Here is a 22,063-nt window from a genome sequence, read left to right on the forward strand (position 1 = left end):
GTTTTTTTCCAAATGATAACTCTCAGCTCAATTTTTGAAATTTTAGCAATGGTGATTACAGTAACTGTTTGGAGTGTGTAAATCAGTCTTAAAATTAATACCTGGCAAGAGATGACCAAGAGTGTTTCTTGCTGTTCCTTTGTGAGTTACCTGCTTTGCAGAGGCTCTGCCCACAGAAATCACAAACGCTGCCCCAGGCTGAACCATGCAGTACCATTTCCCATCTCCACCAGTATTCGGCCTCTTCTAAAAATGTGCATTCATTGGTCTGCGTAGGCTACTTTATTTTTCATTGGCCCCAAATACATTAACTCCAGCACCTAAGAAAAGTCATGCACAGATGGAATCCTTAAGGTGAACACAACACTAATCGTCTGAGAATGTATTTTTAAAGCACAAAGATGATGCTGGGAGATACCAATTTACCCGTTCAATAGGTTTCCAAAACCCAAACCAAATAAAACACCACCACACCAAATCTAAATTACAACACTTTATTGCAGCATCGGCAAAGGTCAGATTTCTGAAGCTGGTGAAGATTGGGCAGCATTTCCGTGTGAAATGTTACAACTTTACAAGTTTTGTTTCTTATTTAAATCTACATGCAGAAACTGAAACATGGTAAAAGAAAAAATGCAAAATAGCTAGAAAAAAAGATGTAATCAAGTTGTAGCATACAGATGTGCTCTTCAACTAAATGTACTATGCCTACTGGAAAGCAAACGAAAGACAACTATCCTAAGAAATTAACAGATTGTCAGAAACAGACTAAGAACCCTCATTTCTATTGAGTGGGGGAGAACAAAACGAAACAGAACAAAAACAAAAGCAAAATAAAAGCTCTACTTGTTTCCATACTTTGTTTAGAGACAGAGGCTGTAAACCCATGAAGGTCAACAAAATATTCTCATCCACTTCTTGTTGTCCTTCGTTCGTTTTCTGTGACATGCTGACTGGCATGTTTTGTTTTCAATGATACTTACAATGGGCTCAAGTAGATCCCTGTTCTTGGGCTGGTATCACTTTTCTAAGCCATCTGAATTAATGCTCTCTGTATACTAAAATAGTCTTCACATTTTTCTTTTACCCTAATAGGCAATTTTATATCACTGACTCTGATGAATAAAACGGATTTTTCTCCCTCATCCCTTGTTCCTCTTGAAACAAATCCCTAAACACAAGCCTTCCTGGTGGATTATCTGGTATTTGGATATCTTTCATCATTTTGTTGTCCTGCATGTAAGTTTTACTAGAAGATTTTCCTGCTTGCTCTATACTTTTCTACTGTAGTCCTGGAGCCCCCAAATGTATCTTCTTCCAACATGGGATGTTCAATTCAGAGACACTGAAACCCAAATCAAGTTTAAAGCTCAAGTTCATTTCCCCCACACCATTACCATCACAACCCGTTTCTTCTCTGGCTCAATCATCTCCTTCACGCTCTCCCTGGTGTAACTGCTCAGTAGTCAAGTGAACCATCTCATTTCTTGACTGCCATTCTCAAGAGAAGATTAACCCTCGCGAGATTTCCATTACAAAAGGCCTTTTCCGCCTTGTCTGGAAGCGTCGGCTTGTTCCGGTGTTGGCAGAGGCTGGTGTTTCTGCCTCCTGGCCCCAGCCTGTCCCAGGTTTAGATTCGCAACTCTCTAGACCGACCTGCTGAGATGTGTCCACTGCTCTCATTCAATTGCTGGAGGACTCCACTATCCACAACATCAGATACAGGACCTAATGAAATGACATGTGCTGCTGGATCAACGTCTCCTAAAGGAACAAACAGGGTCACATCAGAGAGCTTACTGCCGCAGGGCAAACTCCAGCAAGACTGTGTCTGCAACACTACCCACCACCACCAAGTAACTTCCCCAAGTTACAGCTGGCCCTGGCATCTGCGGGTTCCACATCCATGGATCAAAAATATAGGGGGAAAAACCCCCAAACAATAAAAAATAACAGTACAACAATAAAAAAACATAAATATTAAAAACAATAAAGTATATCAACTATCTCCATAGCATCTACACTTTATTAGGTATTACAAGTAATCTAGAGATGATTTAAAGTACACGGGAGGATGTGCATACCTTATACATAAATGCTACATCATTTTTTACCAGGGACTTGAGTGTCTGTGCATTTTGGTGTCTGAGGGAGTCCAAGAAGAAACTCCCTGTGGATACCGAGGACAACTGTAGTGCTTTTTTGAGAGCATTCATGCTCTCTACTGAACTACGACTTAACCAGAGCCATTGGAGCAATGACTGGAGGGGTGGCTCCTGTTCTCTTCTACAACTAATTCCTAAGATGCTAAGAATTCACGGTTTGTGTCATGGTTCAGTTGTGCATCCCCAAAATTCACATGTTGACACTGAACTGCAGGACCTCAGAATGTGACCATATCGGGAAACAAAGTTGCTGTAGACGTAATTACTTAAGATAAAGCCATACTGGAGCAGGGTGGAGCCCTAATCCCCTATGACTGCATCTCTATAAAAAGGGGAAATTTGCACACAGACACACACAGGCGGAAAAGGCCATGTGAAGACGAAGGCGGAGACCAGGGTGCCTTATGACAAGGTTTGGAAGCCAAAGACTGCCGGCACCCCCAGCAGCCAGAAGGCAGGCCTGGAGCAGCCTTCCTCCAGGTCTCAGAAGGAACCAGCCCGCTGACTCCCTGACCTCAGGTTTCCTGCTGGCAGCCTCCAGAGCTATGAGACAACAGACTTCTGTCGTTTAAGCCACTAGGGCTGTAATACTTTGTTACGGCAGCCCAAGCAGATGAACAGTATGTTTTTCACAGAGCAAGCTATCTTAGCAAGAAACTTTCAAAGCGTTAAGAGGCAAATGTGGAAAAGTATATCCTCAGCTGGATAAGATCCGTAACTTTTCCAGAAATGAACTGATGGAAAAAACACAAGTATTCCCTGAGAGAATGAAAGAGAAGATTCAAGCATCTCTCCTGAAGTCAAGAAAAGGCAGCTATCTAACCTAGAATACTTTAAATAAATGCAGTAAATGACAGGAAAAAAATGTGCAAAATCCTTGCTAAATAAGGTATAGTTATAGCATAAGGTGTCATTCGACTGTTTTACAGGCAAACAATCATCTGAGTGACTCAAAAATCTATCAGCTCAAAAAGTGTTTATTAATACAATATACACTTTGGATTAAATGCAATTCTACAAGGGACTCTATTTTATAACAAAACTATCACTAATTTAACCTTACATAAAGATATAAAAAAAAAATTCTGATGAAAAAATGCAGACTCTACTTAAGATAGGTTTACAAGAGTTCAAGACCAGCCTGGGCAACATAGTGAGACCTCGACTCCACTAAAAATAAAAAAAAAATTAGTCATTTGTGGTGGTGTGTGCCTGTAGTCCCAGATACTGAGAGGCTGAGGCAGCACTGCTTGAGCCCAGGAGGTCAAGGCTACAGTGAGCTGTGATCACACCACTGTACTCCAGCCTGGGTGACAGAGCAAGAAGACCCTGTCTCAAAAACCAAATAAAACAGACAAAAAAATTATTTTGAAAAAAATGGGTTTAAAAGATAGCATACTACCATGCCACTAAGTGTAGGCCACACACCAGCAGCTTTGACATCACTGGAGAGCTTGTTTAAAAGTAACCAGAGCGCCGGGCGCGGTGGCTCACGCCTGTAATCCCAGCACTTTGGGAGGCCGAGGCGGGCGGATCACAAGGTCAGGAGATCGAGACCACGGTGAAACCCCGTCTCTACTAAAAATACAAAAAATTAGCCGGGCGCGGTTGTGGGCGCCTGTAGTCCCAGCTACTCGGGAGGCTGAGGCAGGAGAATGGCGTGAACCCGGGAGGCGGAGCTTGCAGTGAGCCAAGATCGCGCCACTGCACTCCAGCCTGGGCGACAGAGTGAGACTCCGTCTCAAAAAAAAAAAAAAAAAAAAAAAAAAAAAGTAACCAGAGCTTGTGCTCACTTCAGCAGCACATATGTTAAAAATTGTAGCACTACAGAGAAGACCATCCTGGCTAACATGGTGAAACCCTGTCTACTGAAAATACAAAAAATTAGCCGGGCGTGGCAGCAGGCGCCTGTGGTCCCAGCTACTCGGGAGGCTGAGGCAGGAGAATGGCGTGAACTTGGGAGGCGGAGCTTGCAGTGAGCTCAGATCGCGCCACTGCACTCCAGCCTGGGTGACAGAGCGAGACTCCGTCTCAAAACAAACAAACAAACAAACAAACAAACAAACAAAGACAAATTTTAAAAACAGCAAAGGACATTTGGTCCTCTAAAGGGTAAAATCTCATGTTTCCATGTTTGCCTGTTCATCTACCGTGTTTACTGCCCCTGTACTTTAGGAGCACTGACTATAAAAATTCCATCCATCATACTTTACAGAGTGCCATTCTTAAGAGGGATGGACGAGTTTTCTTTCTTAAGGTGCTATCTGAAGAAGAGATTTTAAAACAGTTGAATGGCTAGCTCAAGAGCTGGGACTCTTAAAAAAAGAAAAACAGCGGGAAGAGCTAGGGAGTAGAACTGGAGTGAGAATGTTTATTAAATGACTAAACACAGACTGCGAAAAGTTCCTTTGTCCATTCACCAAATATTTATTGAGCATCTACTAGGTGCCAGGCACCAAGAGCTACAAAGGAGACAGAATGGAAACAACATGAGACGTACTCCCTGCCCTCATGGCCTGTAATCTCATGGGGAATAGAGACAAGCTAAGTGGCACTTAAGGAGGACGAGGTCTGCAGAAATACCATAAGTCGTGGCAGCAGATCCACAGTGACCTATGTCAGACTTGAGAACACCAAGGCAGGACCTGAAGAAACAGGAGTTCTCCAGGGGAACAGCTGGAGGCTGTTCCACACAGAGGAGGCAGAAAGAACACAGAACTAAAGGTCGGCAAGGCTGGAGCAGAGGAAAGAACAGCAGGAGATGAAGCCAGTAATGTATGTTCACCTGCATCATGGGGCCTTGGGGACCAAGTTGAGGAGTTTAGACTTTTATCCTACAAGCCACAAGGAGCCATTGGAGGATTTTAAGCAGAAGGGCACACACAGATATCAAATTTGTATTTTAGAAAGAACACTGGGTCTGTAGGGAGAGAATGAGTAGGAAAAGGTTGAAGGGTTGAGAAGAGACGGAGAGGCTGATAAGGAGGCTAAGGCAGCAACAGCAACCCAGGCAAGAGGCGATGGTGGCTTGACCCAGGGTCTTGGCTATGGGCAGAGAATAGAACAGGCAAGAGTGAGGGCAGAATTTGGGAGCAGAATGCAGAGGATTTGCTAATGAACTAGATCTGGGGATTGAGGGAGGAGGAGCTGTCAATAACACGACTTCCTCTTCTTTTGTGGACAAGGGGGCAGACGACACCTCCTCTCCCTGCACTGGAGACCCTGGGGGAGAGGGGCCTGGGGCAGGGGCATGGAGTCTTCCATCTCTGAGTCATAGGCGGGTGGAAAGTCAGAGATGAAAACGTGAGATCTGGGCTGGAGACCTGGACAGCAGCCAGGCCACTGGGAGGGATGACACTTCCTTAGAGAGTGCAGAAGAAGAAGAGGGTCCAGGCCCAGCCCAAGGAACACAGACATCTCTGGGCAGGGCAAGCGCAGAAAGGAGGCGGCGTCAGAAGCAGGAGCCGCAGTGGTCAGGGGAAGGGAAAACTCAGAAGCCAGCAGATTCACAGACGCCAAGGAAGGGTCTGTTGGGAGAACAAGGAAGGCCCACAACGCAAAGTGCTGCTGAGATGAGGCCAAGAGATGACAGGTGGGGATGCCAGTGAAGGCAGAAGCTGCCTAGACCTAGGGACTGGAAGGTGACAGGAGTCAATAACGAACCTTTCTTTTCTAGCATGGCCACCGGTGTGGGCAGTTCCTCCCACTGCCGGCTGTGAACTGGCAGCGGTAAGCCGCCCAAGTGGGAGCAAGGAAGAAGGGGCAAGTGTAGCCAATTCTTCCAAGAGGAACTGGAGGGAGGAAGGGAAAATAGAAAGTGAAGGAACTCTGCAAAGCGACTAATACTGGTAGCCAGGTAATAAAGGCTTACCTCTGTTCACAAGCATGTCGATGACAGCACACATATGCTTACGTATCTCCTGCCTGGTCCTTAACACACTCTCACCCAAGGTTTTTGAAACAGACAAATGAAGAGGGTGGAATTATCTTTCAAGTACTTGTACTTGGCTTCCCTACCAGACCATAACCTTGCAGGTAAAGACCCTGTCTTATACTCCATCTACCACAGTGCAGTCCTGTGTCTTATACTCCATCTACCACAGTGCAGTCCTGTGTCTCGTACTCCATCTACCACAGTGCAGTCCTGTGTCTCGTACTCCATCTACCACAGTGCAGTCCTGTGTCTCGTACTCCATCTACCACAGTGCAGTCCTGTGTCTCGTACTCCATCTACCACAGTGCAGTCCTGTGTCTTGTACTCCATCTACCACAGTGCAGTCCTGTGTCTTGTACTCCATCTACCACAGTGCAGTCCTGTGTCTTGTACTCCATCTACCACAGTGCAGTCCTGTGTCTTGTACTCCATCTACCACAGTGCAGTCCTGTGTCTTGTACTCCATCTACCACAGTGCAGTCCTGTGTCTTATACTCCATCTACCACAGTGCAGTCCTGTGTCTTGTACTCCATCTACCACAGTGCAGTCCTGTGTCTTGTACTCCATCTACCACAGTGCAGTCCTGTGTCTTGTACTCCATCTACCACAGTGCAGTCCTGTGTCTCGTACTCCATCTACCACAGTGCAGTCCTGTGTCTTGTACTCCATCTACCACAGTGCAGTCCTGTGTCTTGTACTCCATCTACCACAGTGCAGTCCTGTGTCTTGTACTCCATCTACCACAGTGCAGTCCTGTGTCTTGTACTCCATCTACCACAGTGCAGTCCTGTGTCTTGTACTCCATCTACCACAGTGCAGTCCTGTGTCTTGTACTCCATCTACCACAGTGCAGTCCTGTGTCTTGTACTCCATCTACCACAGTGCAGTCCTGTGTCTTGTACTCCATCTACCACAGTGCAGTCCTGTGTCTTGTACTCCATCTACCACAGTGCAGTCCTGTGTCTTGTACTCCATCTACCACAGTGCAGTCCTGTGTCTTGTACTCCATCTACCACAGTGCAGTCCTGTGTCTTGTACTCCATCTACCACAGTGCAGTCCTGTGTCTTGTACTCCATCTACCACAGTGCAGTCCTGTGTCTTGTACTCCATCTACCACAGTGCAGTCCTGTGTCTTGTACTCCATCTACCACAGTGCAGTCCTGTGTCTTGTACTCCATCTACCACAGTGCAGTCCTGTGTCTTGTACTCCATCTACCACAGTGCAGTCCTGTGTCTTGTACTCCATCTACCACAGTGCAGTCCTGTGTCTTGTACTCCATCTACCACAGTGCAGTCCTGTGTCTTGTACTCCATCTACCACAGTGCAGTCCTGTGTCTTATACTCCATCTACCACAGTGCAGTCCTGTGTCTTATACTCCATCTACCACAGTGCAGTCCTGTGTCTTATACTCCATCTACCACAGTGCAGTCCTGTGTCTTGTACTCCATCTACCACAGTGCAGTCCTGTGTCTTGTACTCCATCTACCACAGTGCAGTCCTGTGTCTCGTACTCCATCTACCACAGTGCAGTCCTGTGTCTCGTACTCCATCTACCACAGTGCAGTCCTGTGTCTCGTACTCCATCTACCACAGTGCAGTCCTGTGTCTCGTACTCCATCTACCACAGTGCAGTCCTGTGTCTTGTACTCCATCTACCACAGTGCAGTCCTGTGTCTTGTACTCCATCTACCACAGTGCAGTCCTGGATGACTGTACACTGAGGGAGGGAGGCAAATCCTACTGGATGCCCTTCATGTCATCCAACTCCATAGTGAGTCTACACAAATTACTAAGACACTACACTTGCAATACATGAATTGTGCTATTCAGAGATGTTAGGTTGCAATATGAACAGGTAAAAGATGATGGAAAACATCAAGATATTATGTTGGTGCAAAAATAATGGCAGTGTTTGCCATTACTTTTATTGGCAAAAACCGCATTACTTTTTACCAACAGAAATACAAATATTCTAATAGTTTTGGTCTCTGATGATGAGACAGGAGGGAATTTATGTTATCAAGAACACTGTGGCATATATTTAAAGCTACTCTAAGAAAATGCAAAAGCAGGAAATGAACATTTTTCATTGCCTGTTAACCTAGCTAATTTCTACATTTTAGCAGTAATAAAACAGGCTTAATTAAAGGACTTTAATAACATTTGGATAATTAAAAATAACCTAGTATCTTATTATGCCTAGTTAGACGGGTTTACACGTTATTTACAACTTGGATTTAAAAAAAAAAAGTATACTTAACAGATGCTAAAGAACAGATCTCCAAACTGTCTTGACAAGCCAATTTTCTACATTACACTTTGATTAGAGTTATCTGAGCAAATAGTTCAAAGAAAAACGCCACCAGAACACACGAATATGTTCAGTGATGTTCAGTGAGTAACAGACACAGGCTTTGATGACTACATTTTCCCCCATGCTACCCTCCTGAATCATGATCTAATTCTGCCATCCCCAGCACACTCTCCGTCTACACCTGCTCCCCTGCTCCCAACAACAAAGTGCCATCTTGGGCTGTTGTAGAGCCTTGGTGTTTACACTAATCCCCTAAGTGAGATCAGTAAGGGCAGCAGAAGCCACTGTCACTTTAACTTAACCACAAGACAATATTAACTGAGGTGGGTGGAGCACCTCAGGTCAGGAGTTCGAGACCAGCCTGGCCAACATGGTGAAACCTCATCCCTACTAAAAATTCAAAAATTATCTGGGCGTGGTGGCAGGCGCCTGTAATCCCAACTACTTGGTAGGCTGAGGCAGCAGAATCACTTGAACCCGGGAAGTGGAGGTTGCAGTGAGCCAGGATCTCACCACTGCACTCCAGCTTCAGTGACAGAGTGAGACTCAGTCTCAAAAAAAACAAACAAACAAAAAAAAAAAACAAAGAGAGAAAGAAAAGAACAAAGTTAGTTGATGATATGGGTCTTTAGATCATGTCCCATAGAAACTTTAAATTACCCTTAAAAAACATAAAAGAGGTCTTATTAGGGAACATCTTCACTTTCAAATTCTTTATAGAGTTTTAAATTATCTCACATTAAACAATTTAAGTGGAACTGGTAAGAATTCCATCAGGAGATTTTATAATTTAAAAAAACAGGCTGGGCGTGGTGGCTGACGCCTGTGACTCCAGCACTTTGGGAGGCCGAGGCAGGCGATCACCTGAGGTCAGGAGTTCGAGACTAGCCTGGCCAACATGGTGAAACCCTGTCTCTACTAAAAATACAAAAATTAGCCAGACGCAGTGGCGTGCCCTGTTGTCCCAGTTACTCAGGAGGTTGAGGCTGGAGAATCACTTGAACCCAGGAGGCGGAGGTTGCAGTGAGCCCAGATCCCACCACTGCACTCCAGCCTGGGCGACAGAGCAAGACTCTGTCTCAAAAAATAAATAAATAAATAAAATAAGAGCTTAGGAACAAACTACCTGCATGGTTAAAAGTCCAGAAAATAGATTTTTAGCTTTTGGAAACATCGATATTAATTAACCCTGGCCTGAGAAGTTCTAGCGCAAAGCCTATGATGTCTGTTTCTTGCTCATCTGTAACAACTCCTTCCTATTAAAGCCAAAGAAGAAGAAAGACGTCCACTCAGACAGGGCAAAAGCCAGGATCCAGCTGAAACCACTGTCTTCGTAAGAACAGCCACATGGGCAGATGGCTCGAGCTTAGGAGGTCAAGACCAGCCTGCACAACATGGCGAGAATCTGTCTGCATGGAAGACATAAAAATTAGCCAGTTGTGGTGGTGCATGCCTATAGTCCCAGCTACTTGGGAGGCTGAGGTGGGAGGATCACTTGAGCCCAGGAGGGTGAGGCTGTAGTGAGCTGTAATTGTGTCACTGTACTTCAGCCTGGGCAACAGAGCAAGACCTTGTCTCAAAAAATAATTAAAAACAAAAAAACAAAACAAAACAGAAAAACAGAACAGCCATAACTAGAGTATAGATCAGGTTTTTTCCCCTCAAATATCTACACTTCAAAGACTTTTCTCTTTTGCTAATAATCAGGCCTTAGCCAAAATATAATCCAGAATTCTCTAATTTATTCTTAGGGACATCATGAAAAACAAACAGCTAAGGAAGAGTAATGACTGCTTTACCTTCCACCAGTCTTAAAGATTAGATCTGCATTAGGTGCTCCCTTCGGATGTTGGTAGCGAGGCCGCCTCTCACGATTGGTGTTTGCTGGAGCTGGGCGTTGTGCAAGAGACTGCAACATTTCTGTAATTAGGAGCAAAAAAGAAAATGCTGTTAACTCTTAGAAATGTACTCCTCCTCGGCCGGGCGCGGTGGCTCACGCCTGTAATCCCAGCACTTTGGGAGGCGGAGGCGGGCGGATCACGAGGTCAGGAGATTGAGACCATCCTGGCTAACACGGTGAAACCCCATCTCCACTAAAAATACAAAAAATCAGCCGGGTGTGGTGGTGCGCGCCTGTGGTCCCAGCTACTCGGAGGCTGAGGCAGGAGAATGGCGTGAACCCGGGAGGCGGAGCTTGCAGTGAGCCGAGATTGCGCCCCTGCACTCCAGCCTGGGCGAGACTCCGTCTCAAAAAAAAAAAAAAAAAAAAAAAAAGAAATGTACTCCTCCTACAGAGTGAATGAAATGTTGGGGAGATTAAGTTTATTAGTCCTGTCAGGGAGCTGACTAAAGAAAAATAGCCATTATACAGACTAAAATGATTAAGAAGTTTTGAAAGAGCATTATCAAGAGATGAGACTCTTTTAATACCCAATGTTCCCTTTACTGTGAATTTGGCCACCACACAGCTATCTTATGAAGCAGTAAAAAAGCCTAAGAGGCAGTGCATTGCAATAGCTAAGAGCATTGTGTGTAGAGCGAGACTACTGGTTAATATCCCAGCTCTGTCACTTTCTAGCTGTGGGACTTTAGGTTCAATTTCCCTCAATGTAAAATGAAGATAACAACAACACTTATCTCAAAGAATTGTTATGAGGATTATACACTTTGAAAAAGTACATAAAACGGTGTCTGGCCAAAGAGTAAGCACTCAGTGTTAGCTACTATCATTAAGAATGTTGGAGCCGGGTGTGGCGGCTCACGTCTGTAACCCTACCACTTTGGGATGCAGAGGCGCGAGGACTGCTCGAGCCCAGGAGTTCAAAATGAGCTTGGGCAACATAGCGAGATCCCCTCTCTACAAAAAGTTAAAAATTAGCCAGGTATGGTGGCACATGTCTGTAATCTTAGCTACGTGGGGGGCTGAGGCAGAGGCAGGAGGATCACTCGAGCCCAGGAGTTTGAGGCTGCAGTGATTGCGCCACTGCACTCCATCCAGCCTGGGTGACAAAGGAAGGCTCTTAAAACAAACAAAAGCACTGTTGGGTATCAACTGGGAGAGAACATTCTACAAGTGAGATTAAAAGATTAGAAACCACAAATACTGATTTACACACACTCTCCTGTACAAACAGCGGTTTGTTCAGCACAGTGCTGTATAAACAACTGTTACGGCTGTAAAATCTGCATACCACAGGAACACCAAAATGCTATCTTATGAAGTCTCCATGGACTCGATATGTAAGGTTCCAATTAACCAAAAATTGTTGGGTGTGTATGCATAAAACGAGAATCCTAATTTGAGTATTTCCTCAAATCTGAAGGAATACAGGTTCCTCAAGACCAGGACGCCCAATAGACAAAAGGAGATAAATACAGTTGTGTGCTGTGTGACCATGTTCCAGTCAATGACAGACACCTATACAATGGTGGTCCCAACAATTCATAATGGCTACACGATACAGCCTCGGTGTGTAGTAGGCTACACCATCTAGGTTTGTCAAGTATACTCTATGATGTTAGCACAATGATGAAATTGCCTAATGCCCCTTTTTTTAGCATGTATCCCTGTCATTAAGCAACACATACTATTTGTTAAATGAATCTGCACACAACTGGCTGGCAATGTGAAGCAATTAAAAATTGATTATCACCTTGCTTGCAAACATAGCTAGCAGTTTATAATCTAATTTAATTAGAGCAAAATATGGTAAAAATTACACTATTGTTATTTTACAAATAAGTGAAAAAAATTAACACAGTGGGATACAAAATGAATTTCTCAGCATAAATATGGACAAAAATGACACGAAAAGGTGAGACAAAATAACAATTTTGATATTCAAAAGGCAACAAAAATTTCCACTTCTCTTATAGATGATTTTATACCTTGATAATCCTCTTGTTCTTGCCGTTCATTGATATCTAGTGTGAGCTTTTTCATTCTCATCCTTTCTTCTTGTTCTGCCTGTTGCTGGTTCCAATGATTTGCAGCAAGTTGAGAGGACATGGGTACATTAAGGATCTTAAACTGGGAGAAAATAACAAAGGAGTCACAAATAGTTTGAGAACATTGAGAGAAAGAAAAAACAGACTTCAAATAAAATGGCAAATAGAGGCTGGGCGTGGGGGCTCACGCCTGTAATCCCACCACATTGGGAGGCCTGGGCGGGTGGATCATGAGGTCAAGAGAATGAGACCATCCTGGCCAACATGGTGAAACCCTGTCTCTAACAAAAATACAAAAATTAGCCTGGCATGGTGGCATGTGCTTACAGTCCCAGTTACCCGGGAGGTTGAGGCGGGAGAATTGCTTGAAGCCGGGAGGCGGAGGTGAGCTACCACTGCACTCCAGCCTAGTGACAGAGTGAGACTCTGTCTCAAAAAAAAAAAGAAAAAAAAAAAAAGGAAAAAAAGAAAAAACAGATACCAGTATTACTCTAATACAGTCAAAACCTTTTAGGGCTGGATAAGGGAAAAGCCAAGTCCAACCTCCATAAAACAACAGATGGTCTGCTTTCTGCATCCTATGGAGAAGCACGCATCTAGCAACCGGGGACAACCTTTCAACCATTAACCTCGGAGTGTCTGGGTCACTGTCGGAAAGGTGTTTACACAGAACAGATCTAGTCCATCTTCAGCAATACTCGCCGTTCATACGTCTGAAGACACCTGTGATGAGGGGAGAGTGAAGCCACTAACCTAGTGAGATGAGTTCTCTGTTATGGAGGAAAGTGAGTCCTTATCTAGAAATGTGTTTGTTTTCAGCAGGATGTTCCTGGTTTAAGATTGCTCTTATTAAACAAACCAAGACAGGATCTATCAACTTATGGGCCATGGCTCCCAGGAAAATGTTAAGTAAGCTATGTCAGCATCTAAGCATAAGATGGAGATGTTTCATAACCTAAATTCCCCCTCTCCTGTCTGATAACCTGCATACCTCACTTAAGAGACCTCATCAGTGACTCCAAACCAAAGGCACACATGATGTGGAATGGAAGGATTTGGGGAGCTGTGCCCATGTCCCAGGCTTCTCTCAGCTTAACCTGTGTCTTCAGAATACTGGCATCCTTGAAATTATCATTAAAGCTGAACACTGTACAAGAGCTCTGATTCACTGGAGTCTGATTTGACAGTCTGATTCTATTATCTCCAACATCTTCTCTTGGTATTCTCTCTTAGGATGCACTCTAGTCAGTCAATGTTTTTCTTAAAATGTAACACCTAGAGACAAGCCTGGCCAGCATGGCAAAACCCCGTCTCTACTAAAAATACAAAAATTAGCCGGGCATGGTGGCAAGCGCTTATAATCCCAGCTACTCAGGAGGCTGAGGCAGGAGAATCGCTTGAACCCAGGAGGCGGAGGTTGCAGTGAGCCGGGATTGCGCCACTGCACTCCAGCCTGGGAGACAGAGCGAAAACTCCAACTCAAAAAAAAAAAAAAGGAACACCCAGAATGCCAAACACACTAGGACAGATACACTAAGGTGCAACTAAGTGCAGGTGAGAGACTATCTACAAGCCCAACTACACTTCATATTTAAGACAGCAGATAAATACCTCACATATAAAAATGAAAAAAATATTAAGGTAGTCCACTTAACTACCAGCCCGGTAAACCCTACCCATGCCCCCAGTGACCTCAGCTTGAGAATCTGCTCTTAGTGATCTAGTATTGACTCCTTACAATTATCATCTCCTTTTTAAAAAGCTCAAAACATTTTTTATTTTTTTTTAAGACAGGGTCTTGCTTTGTCATCTGGGCTGGAGTGCCGTGGTGCAATCATGGCTCACTGCAGCCACCACCTCCTGTGCTCAAGCAATCCTCCACCTTGGCCTCTCAAGTAGCTGGGACTACAGGTGTGCACCACCATGCCTAGCTAATTTTCATTTTTTGGAGGACCTGGGTCTCACTATGTTGCCCTGGCTTCAAAACTTTTTTTTTTTAAAAGCAACTTTATTGGGGTATACCTGACATACAATCAGTTGCACATATTTAAAACGTAATTTGATGAGTTCTGCTGTATGTGCTCACTTCAGAAAACCTCCCCACAATCAAGACAATGAGCACATCCGTCACCTTCAAATTTCGTAAGCAAGGAAACCATCCCCAGGCAACCACCAATCTGCTCTCTGTCACTACTGATTAGTCTGCATTTTATTTTAAGAAATGAGGTCTTGCAGACTAGAGTGCAGTGGTATGACCATAGCTCATTGCAGCATCAGAACTCCTGGGCTCAAGTGATCCTCCCACCTCAGCCTCCCAAGTAGCTATGATTACAGGCACACACCACCATGCCTGGCTAACTTTTTTTTTTTTTTTTTGAGACAAGAGTCTTGCTGTGTTGCCCAGGCTGGAGTGCAGTGGCACAATTTCGGCTCATTGCAACCTCTGCCTCCCAGGCTCAAGTGATTCTCCTGCATTAGCCTCTTGAGTAGCTGGGACTATAGGTGAGTGCCACCATGCCTGGCTAGTCTGTATTTTCTAAACGTTTATATCTATCAGATTATACAACATGCAGTCTTTTTTTTTTTTTTTTTTTTCCCCGAGATGGAGTTTCACTCTTGTCGCCCAGGTTGGAGTGCAATGGCGCAATCTTGGCCTACTGCAACCTCTGCCTCCCAGGATCAAGCGATTCTCCTGCCTCGGTCTCTTGAGTAGCTGGGATTATAGGCAGGCACCACCACCACACCTGGCTACTTTTGTATTTTTAGTAGAGATGGGGTTTCTCCATGTTGGTCAGGCTGGTCTCGAACTCCCGACCTCAGGTGATCTGGCTGCCTCGGCCTCCCAAAACGTTGGGATTACTGGCGTGAGCCACAGCGCCCAGCCACAACATGCACTCTTTCATTGTCCAGCTTATTTTGCTTGCCATAAAGATTTCGAGAGACATACATGTTGTATGCATCAATACGTTGCTCCTTTTTATTGCAGAATTGTATTTCCTTGTATGAATATGCCACATATTCATTCACCTGTTAGGAACATTTTGGCTGTTTCTACTTTTGGGTTATTACACATGCAATTCTGCATTCATGTACAAATCTCTGGGTGGATGTTTGTCTTCATCTCTTAACTGAAAAATGCTAGGAATGAAATAGCTAGAAACATCTGGTGTGTTTTACTTTTTAAGAAACTGCCAGGCCGGGCGCGGTGGCTCAAGCCTGTAATCCCAGCACTTTGGGAGGCCGAGACGGGCGGATCACGAGGTCAGGAGATCCAGACCATCCTGGCTAATACGGTGAAACCCCGTCTCTACTAAAAATACACAAAACTAGCCGGGCGAGGTGGTGGGCGCCTGTAGTCCCAGCTACTGGGGAGGCTGAGGCAGGAGAATGGCGTAAACCCGGGAGGCGGAGCTTGCAGTGAGCTGAGATCCGGCCACTGCACTCCAGCCTGGGCGACAGAGCAAGACTCCATCTCAAAAAAAAAAAAAAAAAAAAAAAGAAACTGCCAAAGTGGTTATACGTTATACCCTTTTTTTTTAAGACGGAGTTTTTTTTCATTCTTGTTGCTCAGGCTGGAGTGCAACGTGGCACAATCTTGGCTCAATGCAACCTCTGCCTCCTGGATTCAAGCGATTCTCCTGTCTCAGCCTCCCAAGTAGCCGGGATTACAGTTGCGTGCCACCAGGCCCAGCTAATTTTTGTATTTTTAGTAGAGATGGGGTTTCACCATGTTGGCCAGGTTAGTCTTGAACTCCTGACCTTAGGTGACCCACCTGCCTCAGCCTCCCAAAGTGTTGGGATTACGGGTGTGAGCCACCGTGCTCAGCCCCATTTCATATTATGATAGAAGTGTATGAGAGTTCCAGTTCTTTCATATCCCAGGCAAAAAATTGATATGGTCAGTTTTTAATTTTAGCCATTCTAATGAGCATATACTGCTATTTTGTTTGGTTTTAATTTTCATTTTCCTAACAACTAAAACCATCTGTTTTAAAACTCAATCTAGAATTATGCTAAAAGTTGACATCAAGCTTATCAGACTATCTAGTTTTCCGCATGTATATTTTGCTTGCTTTTGAAAAAGGAAATATTGGCCCACTGTGAATCTTTCATTCCATTTGGTAAGATTTTTCTAAGTTAATGACAACTGCTTTATAATTATGTGTGATTTCAGTCCTAAAGGATACAATTTGTTTATGCCTAACTGGGACTCACTTAAAGTAGATAATCTCTCTCTTTTATTTATTACAACTTTTTTCTTTTTTGGGGGGAGGGGGAGGGGCAGAGTCTCGCTGTGTTACCCAGGCTGGAGTGCAGTGGTGCCATCTGGGTTCACTGCAGCCTCGACCTCCTGGGTTCAAGCAATCTTCCTGAATAGCTGGGATTACAGGTGCACGCCACCACACCCAACTAATTTTTGTATTTTTAGTAGAGACTGGGTTTCACCATGTTGCCCAGGCTGATCTCAAACTCCTGAGCTCAAATGATCCAGCTGCCTTGGCTTCCCAAAGTGTTTTACAGGCACAAGTCAACTGTGCCTGGTCAGATAATCTTTTTTTTTTTTTTTTTTTGTGGGTTTGTGGGGTGTACATATTTATGGGGTACATGAGATATTCTGATACAGACAGACAATGTGTAGTAAGATAATCCCTTTTGATATTATTTAATTTTATCCTTTTGGATAATAATCTTTCCTTTTGACATTATAAAAGGGACTGAGAACAGGTCTGTTTTGTCTGTTTCCCATATCTCTTTGCAAGCACTGGGACTACCCTTCTTTGTTCTTATGCTCTAAAGACAGCCTTTTAAAACAGCACCTCCTGGGGCTCAGCACTTTGGGAGGCCAAGGTGGGTGGATGACCTGAGGTCAGGAGTTCGAGACCAGCCTGGCCAACATGGTGAAACCCCCGCCTCTACTAAAAATACAAAAAGTAGCCAGGTGTGGTGGTGCATGCCTGTAATCCCAGCTACTTGGGAGGCTGAGGCAGGAGAATCACTTGAGCCTGGGAGGCGGAGATTGCAGTGAGCCCAGATTGCACCACTGCACTCCAGCCTGGGCAACTGAGTGATACTCTTGTCTCAAAAAAAAAAAAAATATATAAAATATATATATATATATAAAAACATCAATTAGGCTTTGAGAGTGACAGCTAAATTTTAAACCATTTTCTGTTCCAAGTACAAAATAAGATGCCTTGGATGAAGAGACATGGCAGACTGAATTTCTGAATGTAAATTATAGACTCTAGCATTACAATCCTCTTAATCAGTTGGCTGGCTTTCCTTTCAGTGGCTATACTAACTGGTCCTAAACAGTTATGAATTATGCAAATAGAGGGATTGGTATATTACTGTTTTACAAAATAGTCAAGCAAGGCAGCCCAGTAAAAAATGTAGATAGGTGGGGCACAGTGGCTCATGCCTATAATCCTGACACTTTGGGAGGCCGAGGTGGCTGGATGACCTGAGGTCAGGAGTTCGAGACCAGCCTGGCCAACATGGTGAAACTCCATCTCTACTAAAACTATAGTCCCAGCCACCCGGGAGGTTGAGGCAGGAGAATTGCTTGAACCCGGGAGGCGGAGGTTGCAGTGAGCCAAGGTTGTGCCACCGCACTCCAGCCTGGGCAAAAGAGCAAGACTCCGACTCAATTAAAAAAAAAGTAGACAGATAATTTCTTAATCATCATGAAACTGGACGTTGCAACTCTAAGATATTTTTATCTAAACACTCAGAAATAAAACAGTTGGCCACTTCTCCCCCTTTTAGGTTCCTGACGATAAAATTTGAAATTTCCTTCATAATCCACTAATAATAAGCCTAATGATGATGGCACTAATCACAATAATAAAATAGTACAAAACATTGTAAAGAAAAGTTCATAATGTGATCAAAGAAGGTTAAAAGATCTTCTAGGCCGGGCGCGGTGGCTCAAGCCTGTAATCCCAGCACTTTGGGAGGCCGAGGTGGGCGGATCACAAGGTCAGGAGATCGAGACCACAGTGAAACCCCGTCTCTACTAAAAATACAAAAAATCAGCCGGGCGCGGTGGCAGGCGCCTGTAGTCCCAGCTACTCAGGAGGCTGAGGCAGGAGAATGGCGTGAACCCAGGAGGCGGAGCTTGCAGTGAGCCGAGATCGCGCCACTGCACTCCAGCCTGGGCAACAGCGTGAGACTCCGTCTCAAAAAAAAAAAAAAAAAAAAAAAAAAAAAAGATCTTCTAATGGGAAACAATTATAAATAAAAGATGAACAAAAACACATTTTATGAACTCAGACAAATTTTACAAAAGGCAAAGTTCTCAAGCATTATGTACTTAAAAAGAACATAAAAGAGACAGTAATAAATACAGGGAAACAAAGAGACAAATTTACTGATGGCCACCTTTGCCTACTGCCTTTACTGCAGAGCTGCTAAGATACTGTTAACAGAGACACACTACTTTATAGCAAGTTAGATGATAAAAATATTGAAGTCACTCAAACTAAATTTCCTGAACATAATAGCAATGAAGGTGATTTAGCTTATATTTTGCTGCTACTCCATGACTGTAGCTAAAATCAAAAAACATAATCCCAAGTTACTATGACATATAACTATCCATTATTCTAGTAAAAATATAATAACAAATCATAACTCCTTATGTAAACATTAATTGCAAAAAAGGCTTGTCTGCCAGTATTAAACTATACTATGTTACACATTTGTTTGAAATAATAAAAAAGTTTTTTTTTTTTTTTTTTTTTTTTGAGACGGAGTCTTGCTCTGTGGCCCAGGTTGGAGTGCAGTGGCGCGATCTCAGCTCACTGCAACCTCTGCCTCCTGGGTTCACGCCATTCTCCTGCCTCAGCCTCCCAAGTAGCTGGGACTATAGGCGCCCGCCACCTCGCCCAGCTAGTATTTTTGTGTGTGTTTTTAGTAGAGACGGGGTTTCCCTGTGTTAGCCAGGATGGTCTCAATCTCCTGACCTCGTGATCCACCTGCCTCGGCCTCCTGAAGTGCTGGGATTACAGGCTTGAGCCACCGCGCCTGGTCAAAAAAGCTTTTTAAAGCATTTTATAACATTTATATTACATTAAAACTTGTTTTAATTTAAATTCATTATTCTAATTCATAAATATTTAAATCTAGAAAGAAAGAAATGGCTAAAAGCATTATCTTTTTCTTTCTCTGCAACTACTCACTTCATTGGTGCAATTTTTTCTTTCCCCTAATGACCACAACAGAAAGTTATTTCTGAGTACAAATTTGATGCACAAAGAGGTCTTTCACTTTAAAACCAAAGATTCCTATAAGGCAACACATTTCACATTTGTAGAAACACCGTTGCACCAGAAGGGCCAACACCCAAAAGCCAAATAAAGGAATAAAAATCACAACAAAATATACTTTCTTTTTCAGACCACAACATACCAACGATGTTTCTTCAAATAATGTTCCAAAAACTGAACATTTTCCAAAATTCCAAATAAAGTTTAGAAGCATTGAAAATTTACTTAATAACCAGGTACTCTGAGTTCTCATTTCATGTCTGCTAATATTTTTAAAATTTAATAACAATATATCCTTAACAATTAAAAATTAAATGTTACATTTTAAGAAACAAGAACTTCAAATTCATTTACATAAAATTACATAAGCCACCCGGTTTATAATCTACCTACTTTCAACCAAAAATATTCCTTCTAAAAAATACATAATCTTATTTTGATTTATACAATTTAGAATTTCAGACTGCTGGGGTATACTTATTTTCCAAAGCCCACAAGCTTTTTTTAAGTAGGCTTTGATTATTTTCAATGCCTACATGTTCTATAAGGGCCAGATGGGGTGTAGCGTTGACAAAGGTGATAATGAATATTCATGTGCTTCATGAAAGGGAGGAAGAAAAAAACTGATTATTTACTGTTGTGCAATCTGACCTTCAAAAAGAGATATTCCTAAACTCTCTTTTAGTTAACAAAAATCATGGCCCTAGTGTGCCAATGGAATAGCATTATCTAGCAGCTGTGCAGGAATAGAGACCAAGGTATATCTAGCTGAAGCTGCCATGTACTCCCCTCCACAATTCAACAGACAAGATATGTGCATGTGTGCATGCCTTCCAACTTTACAGCCTAATTACCTTTAGAAACTGTGTGCCAAGAAAAGCTGGTGATGGGGGAATGGAGGAGGAAGCTAAGAGTTTTTAAAGAGAAAGAGAATGAAGGAGATCTAAAACATGGTAACTGAAATAGAAAAGTCTAGTTCACAGAACTAAATAGTCCCTAGAAAAGCAAAACTGCTGGGATTTGTGAATCCTGGTTTAACAGTGGTGAATTAGCATTTCCCGGTGCTCTGAGGACAGCAGTCTTAGCAAAGATCTCAGGGCAACACCACATTTAGGGCCTGATTTTTGAAAAAGCTCTCATTTTCCCCACAGATAGAGAATGGAGAGTAAAGGAATGGGGATGTGCCAGAGTCCAACCCTGGTCAAAGGAGGGGAGGGGTGTGGCTCTCCTGAAAGCACCAGGAGGCCTGGCTGGAGCCTGGGCTGGAGGCAAGGCCTGATGATGGCAGTGTCTGAGGAAGATTCAGCAATGCTGTGATCCTGTCAAAGTTAACTCTCAATACATGAGGCATGCCGTGAAGTCTTTGCCAGCCCCACACTCCACGATTCTTCTTCTTATTTTTTTCTTTGAGACGGAGTCTCGTTCTGTCGCCCAGGCTGGAGTGCAATGGTGCGATCTTGGCTCACTACAACTTCCACCTCCTGGATTCAAGTGATTCTCCTGCCTCAGCCTCCTGAGTAGCTGGGATTACAGGTGCCCACAACCACGTCTGGCTAATTTTTGTATTTTTAGTAGAGACAGGGTTTCACTATGTTGGTCAGGCTGGTCTTGAACTCCTGACCTTGTGATTCGCCCACCTTGGCATCCCAAAGTGCTGGGATTACAAGTGTGAGCCACCGCACCCGGCCACACTCCACAATTCTAATTGGTATATAGGTGGTATCGCTGCAGCAACAAGTAGTATACTGCTCAAGTATATCACTTGTATGCTGCACAAGTATACTGCACAATTTTGATCTCGGTGTACATGAGAAGTTGCCCAACAAATGCAGGGATATTTAGGCATCATATATTTGAGGTTGTGCTAGTGGGGAGGACATCTCAGATGCAACTTATTGCAGAGTCTTCCCTGATCATCCTACCTAAGAGACAGCCTCCCTCTCCTGGCACCTCATCACCCCTGTCTCTTTCTATCCTCTTACCCTGCTTTATCCACCTTGGTAGCTGTGGGGAAAAGAAAGATCAGACTGTTACTGTGTCTATATAGAAAGAAGTAGACATAAGAGACTCCATCTTGTTCTGTATTTGAGATGCTGTTAATCTGTGACCCCACTCCCAACCTTGTCCTTGCAAGAGACATGTGCTGTGGTGACTCAAGGTTTAACGGATTTTGGGCTGTGCAGGGTGTGCTTTGTTCAAGAAGTGCCTGATGGCAGTTTACTGTTTAAAAGTCATCACCATTCTCTTAATCTCAAGTACCCAGGGACACTGCCAGAGGTTGCAGGGACCTCTGCCTAGGAAAGCTAGGTATTGTCCAAGGTTTCTCCCTGTGTGATAGTCTGAAATATGGCCTTGTGGGAAGAGAAAGACCTGATCATCCCCCAGCCTGACACCCGTGAAGGGTCTGTGCTGAGGAGGACTAGTACA

At 43.7% G+C, this 22,063-nt stretch overlaps 1 protein-coding gene across 2 annotated transcripts in view; it reads right to left on the reverse strand.

Annotated features, from left to right (window-relative positions):
* Nucleotides 1-480: 480 nt before the first annotated feature.
* The window catches only part of UPF2 (UPF2 regulator of nonsense mediated mRNA decay), a 484,524-nt gene continuing 462,941 nt past the window's right edge, over nucleotides 481-22,063 (reverse strand). For both annotated transcript variants that reach the window (XM_015146458.3, XM_015146457.3), the window contains 3 exons: nucleotides 12,306-12,447; nucleotides 10,217-10,337; nucleotides 481-1,764 (listed from right to left, as the gene is read on the reverse strand). In XM_015146458.3, the coding sequence (XP_015001944.1) occupies nucleotides 1,755-1,764; nucleotides 10,217-10,337; nucleotides 12,306-12,447 (273 nt within the window). In that variant the 3' untranslated portion in view covers nucleotides 481-1,754. The remainder of the gene's footprint in view (nucleotides 1,765-10,216; nucleotides 10,338-12,305; nucleotides 12,448-22,063) is intronic.

Source organism: Macaca mulatta, chromosome 9, assembly GCF_049350105.2.
Source record: "Macaca mulatta isolate MMU2019108-1 chromosome 9, T2T-MMU8v2.0, whole genome shotgun sequence".
NCBI classification, from domain to species: Eukaryota; Metazoa; Chordata; class Mammalia; order Primates; family Cercopithecidae; genus Macaca; species Macaca mulatta.